Source organism: Panthera onca, chromosome E1 (assembly GCF_046562875.1).
Source record: "Panthera onca isolate mPanOnc1 chromosome E1, mPanOnc1 haplotype 2, whole genome shotgun sequence".
NCBI lineage: Eukaryota > Metazoa > Chordata > Mammalia > Carnivora > Felidae > Panthera > Panthera onca.
In genome coordinates, this window is record NC_138352.1 from 13,964,267 (window position 1) to 13,982,318 (window position 18,052).

Below are 18,052 nucleotides of genomic sequence, written 5' to 3' on the forward strand. Positions count from 1 at the left end.
AGTCACCTGCCACGTTGAATGTTTTCCTGTGTTTTGCTAGTTGTTCTCTTTCCTAGACGGCGCCTGAGTTCGGCTTCTCACGCGTCTCTCCCTCTGGCTTGCTTCCTGCCGCCCCCTGCCCGAGCCACGGACGAGGCCCCCGCGTGCTCCCCTCCCTCCTCCACCCACACCGCGCTGGTCAAGCCAGAAACGCTACGGCTGCTGACAAACCCTTCCCCCCAGCTGCTCGCCCGGGGCTCCCGCTCCTGGTGCGCAAACCCAGGGCCAAGCTGGAGTCAAGGACCTACGGCCTCTTCTGCCGAACCCCCTCCCTCCCGACCGCGAGAAGTGGGATCCGGTGCCCGGCACGGCGGCTGCTTCCTGGCTGCACGTGGCCGGGGCTGTGGTGTCGCGGTCTCCGCTGCCGGCACATAGGTGCCCTGCACGTGCTGCATCGGACCCTGTGCGGCCCCGCTCCAGGACGGGAGCTCGTCGGGAAGTTCCTTGCACACGCCACACGACAGTGATGCCCGGGGTCGGAGTCGCCGGGCGAACTTCAGAAACGTCTCAAGCTCCCCACAACCGTGGACGTTCGGCTGCTGCCATCTCGACCCGCTTGGGGAGGTCTGCACAGGCGGGCTGTACCACCACTTCCGTTCACCGACAGAGACAGAAAGCAGAGTGAAGCGACCCGACCTGTGGCCCAAGATCGCCCAGCACGTTACTAGAAGGGCCGGTGGCACCTGAACAGATATAAACCTGAGGGGCACCTGGCTGGCTCAGTCGGTGGAGCGTGCAACTTTTGATTTCGGGATCGTGACAAGCCCCAGGCTGGGTATGCAGATTGCTTCAAAAAGAAGTATTAAAAAAAAAACACAAATTAAGAGTTTATGGGAAAAGTTTTAAACGTTTAATGAAAAAAACTCCAAGCATTATTTACACGTGGGTAAGAAAAGAACACCGAGGGCTCGCCTGTCCCGGGGGCTGTCGCCAAGCTCACACAAACCCCATCACCCAGAAACCGCCCCCGCACACTTCCCGACAGCGGCACGAGGTGGGCGACGGTCGCCAGCTCATCAACGCGGCGGGTTCCTCAGATCAGGTCAGCCACTGAGGGAGAGAAAGGCACGTGTGAAGGAAGGATGCAAACGGGGTGCAAACGTGTAAACTGAGCTACAGGCTCACGACGTATTCTAGACACAAACAAGACGGGAGGGGGAGGCGGAGGGGGAGGGCAACGGCGGGTGCCACACATCCTGGCGGGCAGGCCGGCTCACCGTTCATGGGCATCTCGTCGATCTGGGTGGAGTAGTACTGCTCGATGTCTCTCAGGATACGGATGTCGTCGTTCTTCACAAAGTTGATGGCCACCCCCTTCCGGCCGTAGCGGCCCGAGCGCCCGATTCTTCGAGGGCAGAGCAAAACCCCTTCAGTACACGCAGCAGGAGAGGGGACGGGACACCCGCCAACGGGAGGCCCACGGGAAGCCCACCCCTACCTGTGTATGTACAACTCTCTGTTATTGGGCAGGTCGTAGTTAATGATGAGGGACACCTGAGGGACGTCCAAGCCCCTGGCCCAGACGTCCGTGGAGATGAGCACACGGCTGCAACGAGAGAAGGTGCTTGAGGCAATCACCCCGGTCACGAAAGCTTAAGACTGGCTACGAGCGGAAACACGTCAGGTCACCCTCACACCGGCCCCCCTGCAGGCGTGCAGCGTCGGGGCGGCACCGGAAAGACCTGTCCACGAAGGGCCTCGCATCTGTGGTTGTGCTCAGTTCACGCGCACCGTCTGATAAAGAGAGTTCTGGTAGCTTCTGCTGCACTACGTTTAACTGTTTGAACCCAGCCCCGTATCAACAACTGGGAAAGACGTCCTACTTCCGCCTAGAGGGGAGTCAGGGCTGGTGGCCTCTGGACCTTGGCGCAGGCTTTACAGCGTATTCAAATTTGAAATGCAACTCACAGCGCTCTGTCCCGCAGCCAGGGCAGGATCGGACACGCCACGGGCCGCCACGTCCAATACCGAGGCCACCAGCCCGCCTACCCATCGAGCACGTGCAGCGCGGCTGGCCCGGAATGAGATGCTCTTTAGAGTGTAAAATACACACAGGATTTTCAATGCTCGGTACAAAAAAAAGTAAAAAACACTTTAATTAGTATTTTTAATGCTACATATTGCAAATGTTGAAATGACGCGCCCCGATGAGTCAAATACTGTATTAAAAATCAACCTCACCTGTTTCTTTTTGTCTGTTTTAACACGGGTATTAGGAAATCTCAGATGTGGCCTGAACTATATATTTCTATTGGACGTCGCTGGTCTAGAAGCATTCAATTTAAGGGACAGCAACACAGGAGAATGGAGTTCAAAACAAAACGGGGAGGTGTCACTGCCCCATAATCACCTACAACCGCAGCCCCAGAGGGAGAGGGAAGAGGAGCCCAGCCACACGGCAGGGGCAGGAAGCCGGACAGCAGCCCAGCAGGAGGAAAGACCAGAGCCGCACGGACGCATCAGAGCAGGAGCCGCTGAGACAGCGAAAGACAAGCGGGGGTGGGGGGTGGGGCAGCAGCGAGACCGCAGGCGACTTCCCAGAATTCTATCTCAGCAAGTTTCTCCTTCGAGATAAACACTTCTAGACAAACCAAAATGGACACTCTGTCATTGGGTCACTGGCAGCCCCAAACCAAATAGGTGAAGACATTCTTCAAGGAGAAGGACATCCATCCCAGACACAAGTTCAAAGACAAAGAGTAAAATGATAGTATGAGTCTGAACGTATGTACGTTTTGTCACATAAAGCAGAGGCGTCCTGTGGAGTTTGTGATATTAGAAAACACGTGACCACCACCACCGCTTTCTAGAAATGCAGGGGTCACTGAAGCCTCTGGTCTCTGCGGGAGCAGGGACGAAGGCCCACGTGCCAATCACAACAGATGTGGAGAATGGAGGCACAGAGCGCTACACTCCCTCAGGAGAAAAGGAAATGGGGAAAAGGAATGAGGATATGAAATCCAAAACCAGGGCACCTGGGGCTCAGCCGGCTTAAGCGTCCGACTCTTGATTTCTGCTCAGGTCATGGTCTCACAGAAGCCCCACATCAGGCTAAGCACTGAGCACGGAGCCTGCTTAAGATTCTCTCTCTCTCTCTCTCTCTCTCTCTCTCTCTCTGCCCCTTCCCTGCATGTGCACGTGCTCTCTCTCAAAACGAATTTTAAAAAAAGGAATCAGAAAAAGAGCATGAGAGGTAAACGCACTGATGAGATGATTAATTCAAACGTAGTTTCAACAGCATCAAACAACACGGGACGAACTGCATCCCAAGACAGCGATCAGCATTACGACGACGAAGAAAACCAACCAGAAGCCACCGCGAGCCGTGTGCACAGCGCACACCTGCAGCTTCGGGCGGCACACGGAGTGGGGGCGGGGCGCGTGAGGGGACCCGGCGGGGACACCCACCCCACAAGGCGGCCGGGCCGGCCTCACGGCAGGACTGCCGACAGGCAGCATTACTACGGACGGAGGGACGCTTCTGTGATGAAGGCTAACCCTGCAGAAACCCAACAACCCTGAACTGGTCGGCACGACGGCCTCAGGACCCATCGAGGACACACGGAACTCAGAGCTGCACCCACAGCTCCCTCGCTGCTGCGGAGACAGTAAAGAGAAACAGAGGGGAGGGTGCGGAGGGTCCGAGACGCAACCGGCAACCGAGCCTCCGGGGCACGGCGACCACGGGGCGCTCGGCCTGTGCACACGCGCACGGGGCATCTAGAAGTGAGCGTGCCGGGCCGGCAAGCAAACCTGGGTACACGCTATGAGGAACGACGCCACGTGCTCTCCGACCACAGCGGTACTTGGCTAAGACCCCAACACAAAAGCACCACCGGAAAACCTCCTTACTCGGCAGTGAAGACCCCTACCCGCCCCCCACCCCCGAGGTGATGGCAGCTCCCCCCAGCCTAGCGCCCCCGCAGGGCTGCCCACGCCCACGCCCAGGAGGCAGGAGGCAGGAGGGCTCGGTCCGGGGTCGGAAGTGGCGCTGACCCACCTGGCGCCGGACCGGAACTCCTTCATGATGGACTCGCGCTCCTTCTGTGGCATGTCGCCGTGCATGGACGACACCGTGAAGTTGGCCTCTCTCATCTTCTCCGTCAGCCAGTCCACCTGCAGGGCAAAGCAGCAGCCGCCACCGTAAGCTCAGAAACCAGACCGGGGCGCGTGCTGCGGACCTCAGCTCAGTCGTCCGCGGAACCAACGTGAACGCTCAGCGCCGGGGCCCTTAACACGCGGATCGATCACGGGGCGCCTGGGGTTTGGCTCAGCGGGTTGAGCGTCTGACTTCGGCTCAGGTCGCGGTCTCACACGTTCGTCTGGGTTCGAGCCCCGCGTCGGGCTCTGCGCTGACAGCTCAGAGCCTGCTTGGGATCCTCTGTCCCCCCTCTCTGCCCCTCCCCTGCTTGCTCTCTCTCAAAATAAACCTTTGGGGGAAAAAAAAAAAAAAACCTCAGAGGAATCTTTACTAGACGTGTGGGAAACGTTTGCCCAGCACATATTGGGGCAAAACTCCTCTCGCTGGTTCCGTGTACGTTTCTCAAGGGAAAAAAAAGGCCGTCTCTCACTATTCTCATTTGAAACTTAAATTCAAATCTCCTCTGGAAGGTGGCCGACTCCTGGCTGTCTGGTCCACCTGTACAAGAGCATCACTTGGGAGCCTAGGAAAACCCAGGCCCGGGGCCCCACCTAAAGCCAATGACGTCCGTGTGTCCGGTCCTGGGACCAGCATGAACACGTCCGTACAGCTTCCCTGGCCACGCCCACCTGTCCCCTTCTGAGCCACCACGGGCAAGGTCTGGGCTGCGTTCCAAAGAGAACCAAGTTCAGTTTTTGCCACGAGAACACTGAAGAGCTAAGGCGGCTACGTACCTTCCGCTTGGTGTTACAGAAGATGACCGCCTGAGTGATGGTCAGCGTGTCGTACAGGTCACACAAGGTGTCGAATTTCCACTCTTCCCTCTCCACCGCTACAAAAAACTGCTTGATGCCTTCTAGGGTCAGTTCATCGCTGGAAGACAAAGGCACGTCCCGGGAACTCATTCCTCCACCAAGATTTGAGGGCGCACACAAGCCACGCACCGTTCCCGGCGGCGGCCCCTACCCTCCCGGGGGCCAGCACCTCTGCTGCACGGGCCCCACCAGCCTGCGCCTTCAACAACTTGCACACCTCGTATTGCACATTTTGCTCCCACGGCAATGATGGACAAATACCGTCAGCTAGCTCATAAATTCGGAATCGCGGAGCCAAAGGAGAAGGCCCGTCGTGAAAGTTAGCTTTTTTTTTTTTTTTTTTCCACATCCAACACGGGGCTCGAACTCACAACCCCAAGATCAAGGGTCCCACGCTCCACTAACTGAGCCAGCCGGGTGCCCCAAAGCTGGCTTTTCAAAAAAGAATACAAGAAACACTTTACACGTTTGCAGACCCAAACACCAGCTACGTGGCCTGTGGCTGCGGCACCCGAGGCGTGGGGCGTGCTCACCGCTTCACCAAGATGCGGATGGGGTCCGTCATGAACTTGTTGGTCATCTCCAGGATTTCGTGAGGCAGCGTGGCGCTGATGAGCACCACCTGTGTGGCCGGGGGCAGGTACCTGTACACGTCGTAAATCTGCTCCTTGAAACCTGGGACAAAGGAGGAGACGCGGAGAATTCTGAAGGCCGCGCGACTGGACACGGAGGTCGCGGATGTGAAACGTAGGTTTCACAAAGAATGTCTTCCGCGGAGCCCGGAAATCCACGCGCCCCTCTCTGCCGTCTCTGGGGGTCGCGGCCCCACCCCGACAGGCCCGGATGCCGGCCGTGAGGAGCAACAGAAGCCCCGGCCCTGGGTCGCCCACGACCTCAGACGCCTGCTGGCGGTCACCGCTGCTGTTGGGCTGCTGTGAGGATGTGCGTCCGACGTGGCCAGATCTGCCACGTTTTAAGAGAAACCAGAGATCCGGATTCGGACAGAACAATCTCCCGCACACGTGGGATCCTTAGGGGTGTATGTCACCCGTCAACCACCCCTCGACTGGTGGGACCTGGCCCACGGGCCACCACACCGCGACCTCCGCTGCCCCGGGCAGGACGCGGGGTCAGCAGGCGAGCCCGTGAGAATGCCCGCACGGCGGGTCCCGGCCTCCAAAGGCCCCTTAACAGACCGCGAAGTCGTGACCCCACAAATGACAGAGCCCAAGACCTGCGTTTCTAGCAAACCCCCAGATGATGCAGACACCGTCCGTCTGGAGACCTCGCTGTGCGAACGGCCGCCCCAGGGGCCGCCCGCGAGGAGCCGCCCGCAGGCGACGCTTCCTCAAACGCTAAGGAAGCCGCCCGAGTGCGCAGCGGTGACCGCGCCGTCCCCTAGAAGAGCAGGGCCTCCGGACAGAGGGGCGCGGGGACAGCTCCTCACGCAGCAGGGGCCCCGCAGGTCCGGACACCGGGAAAACCGGCAGGAACCACACCTAAGCCACTGCGTCTGTCACCCGGTGACCCCCCGGTGTGGGGGCAGGGACTGAGGGGAGGGTGTGTACAGGCAGCGGAGGCGTGGACACACGGAGAGGCGCTCTAACGGGCGCTGGACCCAAAGCATCTGTCAGTCGCATCTCCCTGTCACCGTCCTCACACCACAGCCGCCACCACCGAGGGGGGCGTCACGTATCTGTCCTCAGACGTTTTGATGGAAACACGTGAAAATCCTAAAAGGTACGCGTGGAGTCTAAAAATTTGCTTTAAAACGTAACCGGGAAAAAGATCAGCCTACGAACCTGGGTGGCTCAGTGGGTTGAGCGTCTGACTCTTGGTTTCTGCTCAGGTCATGATCTCACGATTTGTGGGATCGAGCCTCGCATCGGGCTCTCTGCGGTCAGCACAGAGCCTGCTTCAGATCCTCTGTCCCCGTCCCCACCCTCCGCCCCTCCCCCTTGCTTGCTGGCACGAGTTCTCTCAAACAATATTTTTTTTTAATGTTTATTTCTGACACAGAGAGAGAGCATGAGTGGGGGAGGAACAGAGAGAGAGGGAGACACAGAATCGGAAGCAGGCTCCAGGCTCCAAGCTGTCAGCACAGAGCCCGATGTGGGGCTCCAACTCACAAACCGCGAGATCCTGACCTGAGCGGAAGTCGGACGCTCAACCGACCGAGCCACCCAGGCGCCCCTCAAAAAATAAATATTAAAATTCTTTTAAAAAAGGGGGCAGCTGGCTGGCTTTTTCGGTTGGGGTCCGACTCGGTTTCAGCTCAGGTCACGATCTCACCATTTGTGGGCTCGAGCGGGACTGTGTGCTGACGACACAGAGCCTGCTTGGGATTCTGTCTCCCTCTCTCCCTCTCTCTCTGCCCCTCCCCTGCTCGCTCTCTATCCCTCTCCCAAAACAATTACGTAAACGTTGAAAAATATATAATAAGGTAAATTTAAATCGAGATAAGAAAGTAAAAGCCTAGACAACCAATAGGACAGCTAGCTAGAGAGATTACAGAACCTCTAGACAACACGACACGCTGTTACCAGAAACCCAGGCTCCCTGTCACAGCCGCCAGGGCCCCACAGGGCACAGCAGGCATCTCTACGCGCCCCGCCTCGACCGCGCGCCTCCCCACCTGCGCCAGCCCCGGACGCGCGAGGAGCAGTGGCACAGCGGTCCCTTCCCCACCGCGGGAAGGACAGGGCGCAAGTTCTATTTCGTAGTCGCGACTGGGCCGAGCGCTTCTGCTCACGCGGAGAACGCTTGTGTTAGCTGGTTTCCACCTCGTGCTGTGAAAACGTAGTTAAACGTTGGGAGGAAATTACGCTGTTACTCATACCTTTATTCAACATTTCGTCAGCCTCATCCAAAACCAACATCTTGATAGCGCGCGTCCTCAAACTTCTGCGCCGAATCATGTCTACGGAACCACAGTTAAAAATAATTAGACCTCAAGGGACACCTGGGTGGCTCAGTCAGTTGAGCGTCCAGCTTCGGTCAGGTCATGATCTTGTGGTTCATGAGTTCGAGCCCCGAGTCGAACCTGGAGCCTGGAGCCTGCTTCGGATTCTGTGTCTCTGTCTCTCTGCCCCTGCCCCGCTCACACTCTGTGTGTGTCTCTCTCTCTCAAAAATAAACCAACATTAAAAGAAAAGAAAAGAAAAGAAAAGAAAAGAAAAGAAAAGAAAAGAAAAGAGATAATTAGACCTCAGGCTACAAGGAAAGGGCCAGCCGTTCTGGCTGTTCTTCACATTTTCACGGCATTTCAGAGACCTCTGTCCACCTCCTACACGTCACCCATGTGCAAAACTGTGACGCCGCATGGCAACGGGAAACAGTCCCAGGCAGTTTAAACGCCACTTGCGAACCCTGTTGGGGGCGTGACTTTTACAGACAGAAGCGCTTACCAAAGACACGCCCGGGGGTGCCGGCGACGACGTGCTGCCCGTAGTCCAGCTTCCTGATGTCCTCCCCCACGTTGGTGCCCCCGATGCAGGCATGGCACTGGACGTTCATGTAGTCACCCAGCGCGAGCAGGCCCTGAATTCAAACGAGGCTCACGTTCGTGCAAAGTCAGAGACCTCACGGTTTTCCCAAAACGAAGGTAATTTCTCCTCCAACGTAAGACGACCACCAAGAGTCATTTATTCTATTATTTACAGCATAAAACTACAAAAAGACCCGCTCTCCCCCTCCTATTCTGTGCCAAAATGAAGTCGTTTTGCTGCTGGCTTATTAGTACAAAAGCAGTACATTTCAATTACAAAATACCCCGGAAACACATAAAACTCATAATCCCAGCCACCCAGAGACAGTATTTACTTCTTAACCTGTATCAAGTGTTTATAGTGTTTTAAGTATAAAAGTTACACCCGCTTAACTAAAACGAATCTTTTTCTGAAAAAAATTACAATTCTAAAACCGCAAAAAGCTAGTGGAATCACACCAGCAACGTTAAAAATGATTTAAAACGTATCAGAAATTCACGTCACAAATGTTAGGGATCAGGAAATAAAATTAGAGGAAACCAAAAAGCAGGATTAGATTCAACCAACCAGTCAGCCTTTGACCACTGAATGAGAAAGCAATACTTGCAAATACGGCACCGCCTCCCTGGGTCTCACCTTCTGGATCTGGACTGCTAACTCCCTCGTTGGAGCCAAGATCAAAGCCTGGGTTTCACGAACCTGGTAAAATAATGTGTCAGAAAACAGAGTCCTCAGTATTTTTGAGGTACACGACACTAGTTCAGCGCAGACCGCTTTGCAATGTTATCTCACGTCAACCGCACATTAGACCACACGTCTAACAGAGGTAAACGAACCCGAATGTGAGTTCAAGCGTGAACCCAGCAATCACGGGGTTTACCAGGCAGGACTGCGGCTTGCAGACAAGAATGTCCGCTGATAGATCTCTCGGTTTAAACGACAAGGAATTGATGACAGAGTATTAGCTCTCATGTGAGTACACACCTAAGAACCTCTTAAGAAATTAGTTGAGTCGGTACAACCCAATAGACATTTTTCAAAGCTGCCCTTTTTGAACTGCAGTTAGAGGAGAAAAGGAAGGATTTCCTAGGAGTTGCAGATTACCTGAATATCCAAACACTGGAGGACGGAAATGCTGAACGTGGCGGTTTTGCCTGTGCCAGACTGAGACCTGTTCGAGAAAACACAGACCGAGGGTGTAGAACGGGCTCCCTGCTCCCACTCATGGCACCCCCACCATGCCATTACCCCCAGGGGCAGGTGCAGGAGCACCTGGGCAGCTTCTGAGCAGGAGCCCCAGCTCCCGGAGCAGACCAGTGCCTCAACAGAAGGGCGGGGGCTCTGCGGGGTCACCAAGGGAGACCAAGTGTTACCGGTGGCAGAAAAGGAGAGATTCCCCTTTATATAAATGTAATTCTTTTCTGTAATCTTGGACTAAAACCAGCCTCCAAAAATAATTCATCTTGTAACCAAGTCTTTAAGAATAAGGCAAATGGGGGATAAAGCCATTAAGAGTATTATAAACCATTCCACACGCCAACTGATAGGTAAGGCTGGCTAAAAATATGACGGCTTTCTAGACAGGACAGGAAAGGAAAAGAAAAAGGACAGGAAAAGAAAAAAACAAGACACCCTGTGGATTAAAGTCAAGGAAAGGGTGAAAAATGGTCCTCCCAAAGCACTCTCTGCACTGGGCTGACTGGAGCCTAACCCCGTTTGGGGCCAGTGACGTACTGAGCGATGACGTCTCTGCCTTTAATTATCTGCTTGATGGCTCGCTGCTGGATGGCTGACGGTTTTTCAAAACCTGCAGAGAGAAACAAAGTTAGTTCTAACCACACGCTGGAAGCTCTTCGGTATCCTTGTTTAAGCCCTCACCCCACCCCCCTAACCCCAAGTCCAACATACGGAAGCTCTCGACAAACAGCTGGTGAATGAACTGGGCTGAACCATGTTTTCATACTAACGTGGATCTCATTTGTACAAAATCCTTATTTAAAAAACACCGTTGCAGAATACAGAGACCTCAGGTGGATTACCAAAACCCCCCAAAAAGTTAACGGTGGCACTCCCGGACCCCGGGCGGGGGCTCACCTTTGACTGCAATCCCTTCTGTGTTATTTACAGTCACTTGCAGAGCTATTCTTTGCGTTACTGTTTGAACTACAAGGAAGGGAAAGAAGTCCAGTGGCTCTGCAGCCGCCCCTCTTCCCTCTCCGTATCGGTCTGCATGCTGTCCAAGCGTCTACACTGCATTTACTCTACTGCCTGGGTCTTTCTGCGGGGTCCACACTGTGCCCCTTCCACTCGCGGTGCAGCTATACAAACTAGGACACCATCCCTCTACGTGACTGTTACCGGGGAACGAGGCTACTCTGAAGGAGTAAAAGTATTTTCCGAGTAAACAAAAGTTTATGTACAAAAAAAATTTTTTTTTTAATTTGGGGCAGTCTTTTAAAATACAGTACAACTTCCATTTAACGTAAAAACTATAATAGATGACTTAAAACCCTCACCATGACAAGCACGTAGCTGGGAAACTAAAAAGTGTTTGGGGCAGGGATGTCCCGGATGCCCGGAGGCAGGCAGGACTGTCAGCCTCGCACCAGGCGGGGATGCGCTGGCACTTCTCACCTCCCATCCCCTCAGCACCCTCTCTGCTGTCTAAACTGCCAGAACATCAAGGACTGCTGGGTGAATGACAGCCCAGTCCCAGGCGTTAAACACAGATGCTGATCACTCCCATCTGCACTGCCCCCCCCCCCCCCGCCCCAACTCTTCCCAGGCTCCCAACTCGGGCAACTGCCTCCCAACATCTCCAACTGGATGGCTTCCAAGCCCCTGAGATTCACCTCGCCCAGGACAGAACTCCCGACTCTGCCTCCCTCCAGGGCTCCCCACCTAAGCAAACAGCACCACCACCCACCTCTGCTGCTCACATCCAACCCATCGCCACCGCAACACCATCACCTCTCCCCTGCCTCCTCCCCAGCCTCACCTCTCACCTCCCCTTAAATCCAGACTCCCAAAATAATCTCTGTACCTGCAAATCCGACCCCTGCTTAAAACCCTCCAAGGGCTTCCCACTGCACTTAGAAATAAAAAACTCTTCATCACCTCACACAGCACGCTGTAAGACCTGGCCCTGTCTGCCCCTCCAAAGTCGCCCCTGGGCTCCCACCACAGGAGGCTTCTTTCTGTGCCTGGACTTAGTACCGCACGGTCCTGGCACCAGCTCTTCCCCTCTGCCCGGTCCTCTCACGACGGGCTCCTTAATCCAGACCTCAGTTCAAACAGTAGCCCCACTACTCCCCCTGCTCCCCGCGTCACAGCCATCACCACTGCCTGAAGCAGCCTCGGGTCTAGGCACGAGCCTGCCGGATTCACTGCCAAACCCTTAGCGCCCAGAGCAGCGCGGGTCCCTAGCACCTACTAGGTACAAGCCCGTTATCCAACGCATGAACGGCTCCCAAGTGCCCGGGAAGACTTCTCAGCCTTCGCTGGACCCGGCACCGTGCTGTGCACCGAGGACGACGCGCCGAAGCCTCCGACACCGACACGGCGGGGCCGCGGCATGCTGGGCCCCGGGACTCCCTCCCGGCCGCGCCCCCGCCCTCGCCGCCCGGCCACCCCGCGGCCCCCGACCGTAGGCGTAGATGCCGCGCAGCAGGTCTTCCCGCAGGCCCATGGTGTCGAACGTGGGCGTCACGTCCACCTCCTCGCTGGTCTCGAATTCCACTTTGGTCATGTCCTCCTCTTTGAGCAGCCGCTTCCGCGCCGAGCCCGAGGTCGCCATCGTGGCCGTGGCCGCCATGATCCCGAGTCGGCTGAGAGCGGGGCGCGCGCCGCAGCGGAAAGCGGAAGCAGGGCCCCGCGCCGCCGGCGCCAGGAACTGACGCCACCGCGCGCATGCGTACGAGCGTGCGTCGGGGCCGCGTCTCGGGAGGGGCGGTGGAGCTCCTCTTCCCCTGAAGAGGGAAAGGGAGGGGGCCTCAGGGAGAGAGGCGGTGCTGCTGCCGCTGCTGCTGCTGCTCTCGCGCGTTTGAGCCGCCGCGGGAACTCGCGAGGGGCGGGGGGCGGGGCCCCTCCCACCCCTTATAAATAGGGCCGAAGCGGCGGGCAGCCGGGGCTGGTTGGAATGTGGGGCTGGTGTTCTCTGTTCCATTACCGCCGGGACGGGGGACCCTGCGCGCGGGTGGGTGGGCGTGGGGACCCCGCCAGCGGCAGCCGCCGAGCCAGGGCCCCCGGCCGCACCCTGGTTCCGCTAAGGTCCCGGCCGGAGCGGAGGGCGCCCGCTCGCCGCGGGAAACAGCGCTGCCGCTCAGTGTCCCTGGCCCCCGATGCAAAGAGTTTACTTTTGGAAAGCCTCGCTGCCGGCTCCGATTAGGTAGCCGGGTTTTAAGCCTCTAAGGGAGAGTCCCTGCGCCGGTCGAGTGTGTGAGGGCACGACCCCCGGGCTGCGCTGCACCTGCAGCTCCCGGGCCCCGCGTGCGCCACCGTGCCTGCCCCGCAGGAAGGGAACCCCGGAGGGCTCGGCTTTTGTCGCCCTGTACCCGAGAGCCAGTCCTGCGTGTGACCCTTAAACTTGCCTAAGTGCCTCCAGTGCCAGGCTCGCTCGCTCGCTCGCCCCTGGACCGGCGTCACCTCCCGACCTGGCTTCGTTCTGTGTGCTTTTAATTTTGTGAGGCTTACACTCCCTTTCTCTTGGTTGGCTTGGCTCGCTTCACTGGGCATGTGTTTAACCCGCCATCTCTTTCCAAGGGTGCTGGAACGCTCTCCTGTTGTGAAGGTTAATTTACTTGTAAGTGGATAATCGTTTCTTCCACGAAACCAGGCATACGTAAAGCGCAATGTGTTGCGGTATAGGTAAGTGAGACCTGCCTTCTGAAACACCCACACTAAGGGCAGAATATGTCCAAACTCTAGGAGGTAATTGATCCGATAAGCATGCCTCATAAGAATGCCGGTGGTAGTCAAATGTTGAGTATTTCTAAAGCTGACTCGCTTTCTTAGACTTTGAAATACGTATGCATCGTACAACACAGCACAGTTTGCAAAACTGTCCGGCCTCAGAGAGGACGCTGGATAATCCTCTGCGGAGAAGACATAGCAACTTTATTTTCTTTCAAAGACACTATAAGAAAAGGGTGTAAAATATCTCATTAATAACTTTTATGTTGACTGTGCGTTGAAATGGCAATATTTTAGATATACTGTTACATAAAATGTTATTTCAATTAATTTCACTTATTTTTAATCTCAATTTTGATTTTTGATGGTTATTTTCGAGAGACAGAACACAAGCAGAGAAGGAGCAGAGAGAGAGGGAGACACAGAATCCGAAACAGGCTCCAGGCTCCGAGCTGTCGGCACAGAGCCCGACACAGGGCTCAAACCCACAAACCGTGAGATCGTGACCTGAGCAGAAGTCAGACGCTTTACCGACTGAGCCACCCAGGTGCCCCTCTTTTCTTTTTTTTTAAATGTTTATTTTTTATTTTTATTTTTGAGAGAGAGAGAGAGAGAGAGAGAGACAGAGCACAAGTGGGGGAGGGGCAGAGAGAGAGGGAGACACAGAATCGGAAGCAGGCTCCAGGCCCCAAGCTGTCAGCACAGAGCCCGACGCGGGGCTCGAACTCACGGACTGCGAGACCATGACCTGAGCAGAAGTCAGACACTTGACCCAGTGAGCCACCCAGGCGTCCCGGCTACTGGAATGTTTTAATCACACTGTGTATGATATTCCTATTGGACAGTGCTGCTCTAGGTATATCTAGCACGTAAAATAACCTTGCCAGGAGTGGGGGAGAGAGTAAAAAGAAGACTCTACAAATTCTGACATCAATGGGGAAAGGAAGAAATTCTTGCATCCCTACTAAGTGCAAAGGGGAGAATTGACTCTTGGCGCTTGCTCACAGACTCTTCATCCTAATTCACAATCCACCCGGCTTGTCTTTCGCCTTCACACTTTTACGGCATTTTATGCCATTGTTCCCGCAAGGCCCTTTGGCTGTGTTTGAATACACATCTTAAAAGCCTCTTCCTTTTGTTTGGGGCCAGTAACTTTTTGACTTTTTAGGCCAGAGTCCACGGAAAAGGACGAGAGGTGGGGTGGGGGGGAGATCAGTGCAGTCTCTCATAAGCAGTGCTCCCCAGGGAGCAAAGGGGAACCAGGCAGACGTGGTCTTTGTCCCAGAGGCTCGCGTAATCAGATGGGATGACACCCTCCCCCCCCAAAATACAGTGAGGTCTAGAACACAGCGGGGGTGCACCTGAACATAACAGGCAGGTCCCCCTTGGTGGCCAGGAGGCCTCTGGGAGAACAAGGAGGGTAAATCCACTCTGGGGAGCTCAGAGTTCAGTAGATGACAGCAGAGCCGTGTTTTTATGACGCGGGACAGGCGGCTCTTGGTAAGTGCGGCCGGGAAAAGAGTCACTTCGGGAGATGTTTTCCTGCTCCAATACTCTGCTACTTTCACGAAGCCCATGCAACGTGCCCCAAAGGGTCAGCAGGGTCTGAAACGCATTTTGCTTCATCGCCAATAGCAAACGTAACTGGTTAGTTGTGTACTGAGAACACGCCTTAGTCACTTGCTCTGTCTGTTGGCCTCCTGTTTCCACGTCGCTATGTTGCGTTGGGCGTAGCATCTGCTTATAAAGCAAGAATTGACAACCCCGGGGGGGCGCCTGGGTGCCTCAGTCGGTTGAGCGTCCGACTGGGGCTCAGGTCGTGATCTCAAGGTTCGTGAGTTCGAGCCCCGCATCGGGCCCGCTGCTGTCTGCGTGGAGCCTGCTTCGGATCCTCTGTCCCCCTCTCTGCCCCGCCCCTGCTCACACACCCTCTCAAGAATAAAAAAACACGAACGGACAGCCCAGCTTGGCCCTCAGTACACGTTTCCACTGCTCGAACATGCAGATTAATGTTTCCATTCTTAACAGACACCTCAATTACAATTCCAGCTACAAGCTGCAGAGTAGAAATGGCTCCACTCTGAGTCCCCTAAAAAGTGGATTTCGATGGCTTCTCACCTCCGGGCCCTTTATCCCAGGACTTCCTGTCCCTACAGGGGACCCACCCATTCTGTTTGGGCACGGTACCCCCTCTTCCTCCCGCGCCTCACTTCCCACACCCTTTATGTTTGGGGGAGGGAGGCTGCCCTACCTGATTAGACTAATGTCAGGGAGGGCAGCGCCCCGTGTCTGTGTTTTTCCCCATCCTGCCCAAGCACATAGTAGGTGTGCCTGGCTGCGTAGAGCAGGAGGGCAGGAGGACCGCAGGACAGATCCGGCTGTTCGGGAGCAACCTGAGCTCATCCCAGAGCAGTGGGGAGCACAGGGACAGGTCGGTGGGCTACACCACAGGAGCCCACCCGCTTCTTTCTGGGTACCTGTGTTAGACCAGGTCAAAGTGGCTTGTCTTGTCCGGGGGCAGACGGAGGGTTAGGTTAGCACTGCTGGGCTGGGCTGGGCTGGGCTCCCATGAATCATCACCATAAGAGCTGATGCCCTGAATCTGAGGGGCTGTCCCCCAAGATGGACTTCCTGCCCTTCCCACTGTTCCTTTCTAGGAGTGGCCCTCTCTCACTGTGCTCCCGAACCCACTGGCTGGAGCCTTGACTACACCCTGCCAGCGTCCGGCATTTGGGCGGCAAAGGTACAGGTGCATAGGAGCATCTCTGTGGAGCAGGCGCTGGTCCAGGAGCTGGATTGGGTGGCGGACAGGACAGACAGCACTGCCGGGCAGAGCTCGTGTTCCATAGGAGGGCAAGCCCGACAAAACATGCAGACCAATAAGGTAATTGCAGGTTTTATCATGGCTGTGATGCAAAAAAAAAAAAAGCAGAGTGGAAGAGAGGGGGTCGCTGATTTACTGGGTGACTGGAGGAAGGTGTCGTGTAAGTTGTTAAGGGAGGTGGCCATGGAAACACCCCAGGGAGGAGTGTTCCAGGAAGAAGGGATGACGAGTGTGAACACTCCCAGACAGGCAGGGGATCAGTACAAGAGAGGGGAAGGAAGCCAAGGTATCGGTGGCATTGTGAGCGTGGGCAAGTGTGGGGGTGGGACAAGAGGCGAGCAGGGCCAGATCATAAAAGGTCTTACAGGCTGTGAGTGGAGTTTAAATGCGTTCCAGGGGCGCCTGGGGGGCTCAGTCAGTTAAGTGTCTGACCCTTGATTTCAGCTCAGGGCATGATGTCACCATTGGGAGCGTCGAGCCCTGAGTCAGGCTCCACAGTGACAGCACGGAGCCTGCTTGTGATTCTCTCTCTCCCTCTACTGCTTGTATGCTCTTTCTCTAAACAAAACAAAACAACAAAACAAAAACACTAAATGCCGCTGAATAGTTCACTTTAAAATGGTTAATTTTAGGGACGCCTGGGTGGCTCAGTTGGTGGAGCAGCCGTCTCTTGATTTCGGCTCAGGTCACGATGTCACAGTCCGTGAGTTTGAGCCCCGAGTCAGGCTCTGTGCTGACACTGATTCTGTGTCTCCCTCCCTCTCTGCCCCTCCCCTGCTCGTGCTCTGTCTCTCTTTCTCTCTCAAGAACAAATAAAACATTTTTTTCGATAGACCTGGTTTGGCTGAGTCAGATTTGAGATGCCTAGACATCCGAGTGGGATTGACAGGCAGATGATTGCACGTAGAATGGGAAAAGCAACCGAGAATGACCGGTTTTCCCTGCTCCTGTGGAAATAGCTGCTTCCTGCCCTCCTCGGCCCACCCTCCGAACTGGTGCTGGCCAGAGGTGGGTGTGGGGTCCGCGCTGCCGGCTCTGTACCCGAGGGGGGCTGTGGGGTCCACACTGCTGGCTGCACACCAGAGGCCAGCCTCAGAACCACGCCCAGCCCCGCCCTGGGACACTCAATCCGCCTCCAGCTCAGCAGTTGAGAAGCTGCCTACAAGTTCTGGAATCCTGCCCGGCGTTAGTCGGGAGAGCGAAGGAGCATAGCCCCCATTTAGGTACGTCATCCCCTGTTTGGAACCTGCCCCTGAGGGCCGTGGGCTGGTACCTGGGCTCCTGTTCTCTGGCTTCTGTTTTGGGTCTGCCTTTCTCCATACGGGACCTCCACGTACCCAGCACCTAGCACCCGCACCCCCACCCGCTGCCAACGTCATGATTGCAAAGCAAGCCCAGAAACCTCCCCACTCACACTCCCTACGTTTTACGGATAAGAGTATCCCCCAGAGGTGCTCTGTGGCCCCGCGCAGTTGACAGTGACTATTGATCACTCCATGATCCTTTATTGATCACATCTCTGGGATGTGGTCACTAGGTGGCGTTGTCCCCATGCCTACCGGGTCCCCCACCCCAACCCACTCCCTGGGTGTCCCTCCAGAAGACACTCTTTCAACCAAACCAGAAATACAGTTAACAGAAATACTGCTTTCTTGACCTTGGAAGTGTGGGGAAATTGTCAGTCGGGGTCTACCCGACGTTGCCGTGGTGACTAAGAAATGGTTTTTGGCCTCCTTCTGAGCTCATGGCCCTTTGGGAACCGGGGGCTTCCTCAACTCTGTTCTGACAGCTCTTCTGATATTTCTGCTTTTTTAAAAATACGTTTTTATTTATT

At 55.6% G+C, this 18,052-nt stretch overlaps 2 protein-coding genes across 4 annotated transcripts in view; one reads left to right on the forward strand and one right to left on the reverse strand.

The window, feature by feature from the left end:
• Nucleotides 1-875: 875 nt before the first annotated feature.
• On the reverse strand, nt 876-12,362 carry EIF4A3 (eukaryotic translation initiation factor 4A3). The gene is made up of 12 exons (XM_078438041.2): nt 12,129-12,362; nt 10,218-10,290; nt 9,588-9,654; nt 9,120-9,182; nt 8,403-8,535; nt 7,835-7,915; nt 5,529-5,670; nt 4,915-5,053; nt 4,040-4,155; nt 1,478-1,585; nt 1,257-1,384; nt 876-1,089 (listed from the first exon to the last, which is right to left on the reverse strand). Exons 1-12 carry the CDS (start codon nt 12,295-12,297, stop codon nt 1,073-1,075), a joined length of 1,236 nt encoding a protein of 411 aa, XP_078294167.1. The 5' UTR covers nt 12,298-12,362; the 3' UTR covers nt 876-1,072.
• Nucleotides 12,363-12,463: 101 nt separating this feature from the next.
• CARD14 (caspase recruitment domain family member 14) overlaps nt 12,464-18,052 on the forward strand; it is a 37,296-nt gene continuing 31,707 nt past the window's right edge. The window contains exons 1-3 of one of the 3 annotated variants that reach the window (XM_081791137.1): nt 12,464-13,349; nt 13,780-13,941; nt 16,052-16,278. The gene's annotated coding sequence lies outside the window, so the exon portion shown is untranslated. Of the gene's footprint in view, nt 13,942-16,051; nt 16,279-18,052 lie in introns of all 3 variants that reach the window. The other 2 variants (XM_081791136.1, XM_078438038.2) reach the window with 2 other exon arrangements.